General features: G+C 39.8%; 3 protein-coding genes across 3 annotated transcripts; 2 read left to right on the forward strand and 1 right to left on the reverse strand.

Annotated features, from left to right (window-relative positions):
• The first annotated feature begins 919 nt into the window (after positions 1 to 919).
• On the forward strand, positions 920 to 4,843 carry LOC103322032 (uncharacterized). Its single transcript, XM_008223895.3, has 3 exons — positions 920 to 1,430; positions 1,649 to 1,864; positions 1,967 to 4,843. The coding sequence occupies exons 1-3, from the start codon at positions 990 to 992 to the stop codon at positions 4,466 to 4,468; spliced, it is 3,159 nt and encodes a 1,052-aa protein (XP_008222117.2). The 5' UTR covers positions 920 to 989; the 3' UTR covers positions 4,469 to 4,843.
• Positions 4,844 to 5,163: 320 nt separating this feature from the next.
• On the reverse strand, positions 5,164 to 7,087 carry LOC103322030 (amino-terminal glutamine amidohydrolase). The gene is made up of 5 exons (XM_008223893.3): positions 6,876 to 7,087; positions 6,665 to 6,770; positions 6,307 to 6,521; positions 6,047 to 6,171; positions 5,164 to 5,537 (listed from the first exon to the last, which is right to left on the reverse strand). The coding sequence occupies exons 1-5, from the start codon at positions 6,947 to 6,949 to the stop codon at positions 5,380 to 5,382; spliced, it is 678 nt and encodes a 225-aa protein (XP_008222115.2). The 5' UTR covers positions 6,950 to 7,087; the 3' UTR covers positions 5,164 to 5,379.
• Positions 7,022 to 8,164, forward strand: LOC103322031 (DTW domain-containing protein). Its single transcript, XM_008223894.3, has one exon. It carries the CDS (start codon positions 7,164 to 7,166, stop codon positions 7,971 to 7,973), a length of 810 nt encoding a protein of 269 aa, XP_008222116.2. The 5' UTR covers positions 7,022 to 7,163; the 3' UTR covers positions 7,974 to 8,164.
• Positions 8,165 to 8,493: the final 329 nt, after the last annotated feature.

The following is an 8,493-nucleotide window of genomic DNA, read 5'->3' on the forward strand; positions in this document are numbered from 1 at the left end:
TTGACAAAATTGAAATTACTAGGACCAAAGCAGGAATGGTATGTTTACTAATCCGTAATTGGATTAGGATGAATTAAATTGAGGAAGAGTTGAATTGAGGAGCATTAGATTCCGGATTCCTATTGAAGTTTTGGGGTAAGAGTAGTACTAATTACTAAAATATCCTCATTATTAGGTTAAAGTAGATAACAAATTTGGAATTTTAAAAATTGTGTGAGAATATAATGGGTAAAAAATATAAATTCCTAATGGGTTAGTTCTATATGAATTAGAATACCACTTCCCACTCAAGAAGTGAATTCCTCCAAAATCAAGAATTCAATTCCTAATTTTGTGTGGACCTCACTTACTTTTCAATTCCTTGATGTGAAGTAAACGCAAGAATCCTCCATTGGTGGAATTCAGTTACTGATAAGAATTCAAATTCTTGATCAGTAAACAAACCATAACATCGGCTAAGAGCATCCATAATGGGCTCTCTAAACCACCTCCTTAGACAAATTTTAAAGAGGAATTGTAAAAATGCAACTCTAACCATGCTCCCTATTCACCTCCTAATATAGGAAGTTCTCTATGAGCTCATAAATCTAAGGAGAGATAAATGATTTCTAGTAGCTCCCTATAATTTAATGCTGCTTTATTTAATAAGTATTTTAAACCTTTATTTAATGCTAACTATATTTTATTTTATTTTTTAATAGAGATGGACCAATCAAAAAAGAGTTATAACATTTATGACTCTCCAAATTAAGGAATATGGTTGGAGTTGAAATTTTTTAGAGAGCTCCTAAAATAGTTTTCTTATATTTTTGTCTAAATTTTAGCTAAAAAATAGAGAGCATTATTGTGGAGGCTCTAAGTATAAGAACCGAAAGTGAACGCCTTTAAAGAATGTACAGGTGTCAAAAATTGAGAGAGCTAACCGAACTAGGGTTTTAGCAAGAATCAAACGGAACGGAACCAAACAAGTGAAAAGACCGCGAAAGAACATGAGCTCCTCCTCCAAGTGTGGCTGCCCCGTCGTCTTGGACCTCAACAACACCTTCCGGCTCATGGAATTGGGAGCCTCTTCTTCCTCGTCTAGGCTTCTGAACAGCAGCAACCAGCTCTCGTGCTTCACCTCTGTACGATCCAAATCCCAAAGACCACTGGACCCCTCATGCCGCCTTCATTGCCTTCATCATTCATATCCTTCTTTGGCTTTGCCACTCTCTCGCAGAGATTGTGCCCTAAGAGTAAGAGCCACCATTAAAGATGATACTAACGTCGTCACCACGGAGGAGAAGGTAAATGGTGATTGTTCTGCTGAAATCGAGCATTCGATTTTGACGGCTTTGTCGCCGTTGGACGGTCGTTATTGGGGTAAAGTCAAGGAATTGGCTCCTTACATGAGTGAATATGGTCTCATCTACTACCGTGTTCTAGTTGAGGTACTTCTTTTATTTATTGCATTTTTGTTTGTTTGTTTCTATTTGAGCAATTGAGTTTTCTAATCTATTAGAAGCGTAACAATTATGTCTTTCAGTACCAAATATCACATTTTTCACAAGTCTGATTTTTTTATTTATTGGTTAATTGGGTTCTTTGTGGATTTTTTTTTTTTTTTTTTTGGTGAAGTTGTGATTTATATTTATGAAATGTATGACAGATCAAATGGTTGTTGAAACTTTCACAAATCGCTGAAGTCACGGAGGTGCCCAGTTTCAGTGAAGATGCTCAGTCTTACTTGCAAGGAATTATTGATGGATTTTGCATCAGTGATGCATTGGAAATCAAGAGGATTGAGAAAATGACTAACCATGATGTAAAAGCGGTGGAGTACTTCCTGAAACAGAACTGCATTTCACATCCAGAAATAGCTAAGGTAGATATTCCCTCTATTAGTTATTTCCTTTGTATTTGATACAATTCTCTTGATGTCTTTGTTTCTAGTTTTTTAGAATCACTTAATGCTTTCTTATTTCAGGTGCTTGAATTTTTTCATTTTGCTTGCACATCTGAGGACATCAACAATCTTGCTCATGCTTTGATGTTGAAAGGAGCTATCAACAATGTTATATTTCCTGTCATGGATGATTTGATTGAGGCAATATGTGGCATGTCAAAGGTTAATGCTTCCATTCCCATGCTTTCTCGCACACATGGTCAGACAGCCTCACCCACAACTTTGGGGAAGGAAATGGCAATTTTTGCTGTTAGGTTAAGCATACAAAGGCACAGAATTTCTGAAGTTGAGATAATGGGGAAGTTTGCTGGTGCTGTAGGAAATTACAATGCTCATCTAGCTGCATATCCTAATATTGATTGGCCCCTAATTGCTGAAGAGTTTGTAATATCTCTTGGAGTGAGTATTAATCATTATGTTACTCAGATTGAGACTCATGATTATATGTCAAAAGTTTTTAATGCATTCAACCGATTCAATAATATATTGATTGACTTTGATAGTGATATATGGCGTTACATATCTTTGGGTTACTTCAAGCAGACAACGAGGGCAGGTGAAATTGGGTCATCAACAATGCCTCACAAAGTAAACCCTATTGATTTTGAAAATAGTGAAGGTAATCTTGGTGTTGCTAGTGGAAATCTTTCCTACCTGAGTGAGAAGTTGCCTAAATCGCGTTTGCAGCGTGACCTGACTGATTCTACTGTTCTGAGAAACATGGGTGTCGGACTGGGGCACTCTCTTCTTGCTTACAGAAGTACACTGCAGGGAATAGCAAAGCTTCAGGTTAATGAAGCTCGCATAAGTGAGGAGTTGAACCAGTCTTGGGAGGTGCTTGCTGAAGCAATACAAACTGTTATGCGAAGATATAGTGTTCCTGAGCCTTATGAGAAGCTAAAGGAACTAACAAGAGGAAGAACAGTTACCAAAGAAAGAATAAGAGAGTTCATTAAAGGCTTGGAATTACCTGAAGAACCAAAGACCGTTTTGTCAAAGCTGACACCGCATAGCTATGTTGGAGAAGCTGTTAAACTGGCCAGGATGGTAGACACGGCTGTTAGAGCCACCGGGAAAAACACCAATGTTTCTACTGAGAAGATCAAGATGGTATCTGGTAAATCTTCTTGTGAATCTGAGCTTGTGAATTTGATGGCTTTGTCACCATTGGATGGTCGGTACTGGGGTAAAGTCAAGGACTTGGCGCCTTACATGAGTGAGTACGGGCTGATCTACTTCCGTGTTCTAGTTGAGATCAAATGGTTACTATGGCTTTCACAAATTCCTGAAGTCACAGAGGTACCTACCTTTAGTGAAAATGCTCGGTCTTATTTGCAAGAAGTGATTGATGGATTTAGTACCAATGATGCATTAGAAATAAAGAAGATTGAGAAAGTAACAAATCATGATGTGAAAGCGGTGGAGTACTTCTTGAAACAAAGATTCCAATCACATTCAGAAATAGCTAAGGTGCTTGAATTTTTTCATTTTGCTTGCACATCCGAGGACATCAACAATCTTGCCCATGCATTAATGCTGAAAGAAGCCATGAACAGTGTCATATTTCCTGTCATGGATGATTTGGTTGAGGCAGTATGTAACATGGCTAAGGACAATGCTCATATTTCTATGCTCTCTCGTACTCATGGACAGCCTGCTTCACCCACAACTTTAGGAAAGGAAGTGGCAAATTTTGCTGTCAGATTAAGCAGAGAAAGACGAGAGATTTCTCGGGTGGAGATAATGGGAAAATTTGCTGGTGCTGTTGGAAATTACAATGCTCATCTTGTTGCATATCCTGATATCAATTGGCCCCAAATTGCTGAAGAGTTTGTAACATCTCTTGGGTTGAGTTTTAATCCCTATGTTACGCAGATTGAACCTCATGACTATATGGCAGAACTTTTTCATGCAATTAGCCAGTTCAATAACATATTGATTGACTTTGATAGAGATATATGGGACTACATATCGTTGGGTTATTTTAAGCAGATAACTAAGGCTGGTGAGATTGGGTCATCAACAATGCCTCACAAGGTAAACCCTATTGATTTTGAAAACAGTGAAGGCAATCTTGGTGTGGCTAATGGAAATTTTTGTCATCTGAGCATGAAGTTGCCTATTTCGCGTTGGCAGCGTGACTTGACAGATTCAACTGTTTTGAGGAACATGGGTCTAGGATTAGGGCACTCTCTTCTTGCCTACAAAAGCACACTTCAGGGAATATCAAAGCTTCACGTCAATGAAGGTTGCATAAGTAAGGATTTGAACCTTACTTGGGAAGTTCTTGCTGAACCAATACAGACGATTATGCGAAGATATGGTGTTCCCGAGCCCTATGAAAAGTTAAAGGAACTAACCAGAGGAAGAGCAGTTACCAAGGAAAGTATAGTAGATTTTATGCAAGGTTTGGAATTACCTAACGAAGCAAAGTCTAATCTACTAAAGTTAACACCACATAGTTATGTTGGAGCAGCCATTGAATTGGCTAGGACGGTAGACAGTGCCGTGAAGGTGTTATGAACCAAGAGTTGATATAGTTGCACAAGGTCTTCCTTTCCTTTTCCTTTTGAGACTGCTTTGCACAACAAGGTCCTACATATTTTGACTGCTGTGGGACTATGAAATAATCAGGCGAAACGTCATATACGCTAAGGCTGAGGAGCTGCTTTCATTTTAATTGTAGTTGAAAATGTTTTGTATTTATATGCTGGGCAGAAAATCCCAGGTTCAAATTTTGTCCTTGAAGTCTTAAAGAATGGATGGGGCAATAGGGAAATATGAGAGCTTTTCATTAAGCTCTTTGTCATTTCAAACAGCTCCAGCACTCGGATGTTGGGGGCTAATATTTGGTTATGATGTGTAATAAAAGAACAAAAAAATACATGTTATTTCAAATTCTGACTTGAAACAAGGTGATGAATAGAAAATGAGTTGCAGGCGGCAGCAATAAGAGAATTATTTCGCAATGACAATAGTAAACAAGTAACAAGTTCTCATTGACCTCCTGGCGCAGTCCATAATGTTTTCTTCAGTATGCAATACAAGCATGCAATTGCAGCATCGAGGTTAACAGATGACTTCAAAAGTTTACAGGTTACCACTTCGGCTTTTAACATCCTCCAAAATCAAAAGAGGAAAAAGAGAATTTGTCTATTAGAGAGACTTTTTGGCTGCAACCAACCACTGCATACAAGAATTCTCTCACAGCAAACCACTGCAAAAACTTTCTTTCTTGTCATTGAAGTTAAAAATGCAAAGCTCCGTACAATCTTTAAGGAGAATTGCACTTCTCCGAACTACCAAGGAGAAAGAAAAACACAGCCAGAAAGAACTAATCCCAAATGTGATACACCAAGAAAAACTCGGTCAGGATACAGGAAATAAAAATGCTTTATATGTGCTAGTCCATCTGAAAATAGAATTTCCATACATCAAGGAATTTGCGAAAAGAACTCCTCCAGTTGGCTTTCTGTTATGACCACACCAAGCTTTTTGGTAAAAACTTCATTGGTCATATCAGCTCCTGTATCTGTTGCTGTATCTGTAGTACAGATGTCGAAGTACTCATTCAAGTTGTGAACAGTTCCATCTGCACAAATACAGGAAGAAGGATAAAAACATTAAATTCAGTTCTGTTGTGCATTATCACTACCTTGCTTAGCAAAACTATTTGACAGGGAGAGGAAGAGAACAAGCAACTGCTCTATCTCATAAGGGAATTGAAATAAAAATTATTTTATCTTTCATTATAAACAGAACTTATAACACTCTGACCACACGAAGCATGAGCTTCTCATGAAGTTATGCATTTTCCCGCTATTAGTAGTAGAAATCTGACCCAAACTCAAGAATGGAAGTTCCACATATTTATATATTCTAATAATATGATCCTAAACTCAAGAATCTGATATTTTAAATGACGCACAGTTTCATCTAAAAGACATAAAGCAGAAAAAGCAAGGCAGCATTATTTTGCTTGTTTGTTTATTGAAAATGAAAATTTGTTAGAAGTGGTATGCTCCAATCGAGTAGTTCTGATTGTTAATGATTTTACCATCACCAAAATACACAAAAATGTAAGATGAATTTAACATTTACCCTCCGCAACAATGGGCGGGTAGAGGGGAGGTTGATGTAGCCAATTGCCAACAGAATCTTTCATGTGTCTCCTATCAGATGCAAAGCAACGAAGAAACACAGGGGCATGCACAATCCGGAAATACCTGCACCACCACAGAGAGAATGTCATAAATAATGTTTACTGATCACATATTCAGCATGTTAAATTTCTAAACTCAGAGCCAGGTACTTACTGAGCCAAAAACATACAATACAATACAATACAAATGATGAAATACCTTTGGAATTCAGAAAAGGTCTGAAAGTCGGGGCGGATAGTTTCGGAGACATAGCGTGCTAAGGGACAAGGAAATGGAAGACTTGAATCTAAATCCCACACCAAGTGTGGGGAGGGTGAGTCACCTCCGCCTTTTCTCTGTATGCAAATGACATGATAATCCCAGAGAACAATCCCATCTGCTCGGCTGCTGGCCTTCTGATGCCACAATGGGATCTTCACCATTTTTTAATTTTGCACCACAGCAAACAAATAGTAAATTCAATAAGAGGGAAACTATAGCATCCAATAAAATGACAAAATATATAAATTTAAAAACAAATAAATCAATTAAGTCACTTGGGTACAAGGGCACATGCCTGTTTTTTCTCATTGGAAATGAAAACAACAAAAATATCAGAACTTTGGGCATCTGCTATGCCCTTTGTGCCCAGTTCCTTGCAAAGCAAGTACACATTCTCCTCACTTCACAAACACACACAAGAAACAAAAAGGTAATTAATTTTTCTACCTACCAGATTATTAGCACAAGCAATCAGAAACACAAAACAAAACAAAACCAAGGCTTACCAGTAAAAAGGGGTGTGTTGAAATTGAGAGACGTCCCACGAGCTGCCGCTTACTTCCAACTCTGACGTCGTCATCTCTCTCTCTCTCTCTGCCGCTCTCTCTCTCTCTGTCAGCTGACCTCTCTCTCTTCCAAATTTGATCAGATTTTTTAACTACCACCCACCCACCACAACAACGACATGTCGTTTACGAACCCAACAATATATAAACCCAAAACGCTACCGTTTAAACTTCCTTCTATAAAGCAAGCGAGCTCCTCATAGGTCCATAAATTAACATTGACATGGAATGATGGAACCAGAAGAAGACATCCACATCTCCGACAGCGCCGCCGCCGATCCACCGCCGCGTGGGCCCAGGCCCATATGCAGCAACTGCACCCGACCCGGCCCGGTCTGCCTCTGCCATTCTCTCCCGGCGCAGCCCATCAAAACCCAGACCCAAATCATAATCCTCCACCACCCCCACGAAGCCAATCACAAGCTCTCCACAACCCCAATCCTCACCAAATGCCTCTCCAACTCCACCGCCATTGTTGCGCGCAAGTTCAAGCCAGGCCTCTCCCCGCTCCTTGACCAATCACCCCCCGCCATCTACCTCTTCCCCCCAACCAAAGCCTCACCCGCCGTCAGCCTATCAGACCTCCCTAGCTCACCCGTCCCCAAACACTCCCCTTTGGTGCTCATCGCCTTCGACGCCACGTGGAAGCATGCCAGGGAGATGGTCAAAGCCAGCGAGGGGTTTTTGTCGACGTTTGCGAGCAGGGTTTGTTTGGATGTGGATGAGAGTGCGAGTGGTGGGAGCATTTACGACTCGGAGTTGGTTTTGCGGAAAGAGCCGTTTGGTGGGTGCGTGAGTACCATGGAGGCTGTGGCCAGGGCCTTGGGTGTGATTGAGCCCAATGGGGTCGAGATTGAGGCCAGGCTTGTTAGGGTTTTGAGGGACATGGTGGCTTCGCAGGCCCGGTATCTTAAGACGCCCGCAAAGCCCAGGCCCAAGTTGTTGAAGAAAGGCAAGGAGAAACAGCGGCTCAAGAATGAGAGTAAGAGTGAGAGTGTAAGAGAGAGTGACCCGATATCGGGTCACGGACAACTTTAGGCCCGCACCCGAGTCCAAGCCCGTCAGTAAATTGGGCTGACCCGCCACTCTTTTGTAAAAGTTTTTTCTTATTCGAACCATCCCAATTTTTGGTACCCTTGTTTTTTTTTTTCCTTGAACTGAAAATGTATTGGATCAAAGAAAACTTGCAATTCAAAAAAAACCCTAATGTCGGTTTCATTTTTGCATTTTTTTATGTCCGATTGTGCACCGACCAAACCGTCCTTGTGGAATCTTCCCCAATATATCCACTTCATTGCTTGTCATGTGGACAACTGTTCTTGCGAGCAATTAAAAAGGCATATAAATTGCAAAATGGAAATCAAAGAAATACTTGAATATTGAAGTAGGTTAGCCAATTAGGCGTGTCAAAGTTTATTGTATTCTTCTACTAAAAAAAAGAAACAACGTTGATTGCTTTTTTTATAAATAAAAAAAAAACTGAAACACGTCACAAATGAGATCCTTTCGGATCTTAGTACCATACAAATCAAGGTAAACTATAATAAGTACATCTAAG

Source organism: Prunus mume, linkage group LG8, assembly GCF_029339155.1.
Source record: "Prunus mume cultivar Tortuosa linkage group LG8, ASM2933915v1, whole genome shotgun sequence".
Lineage (NCBI taxonomy): Eukaryota > Viridiplantae > Streptophyta > Magnoliopsida > Rosales > Rosaceae > Prunus > Prunus mume.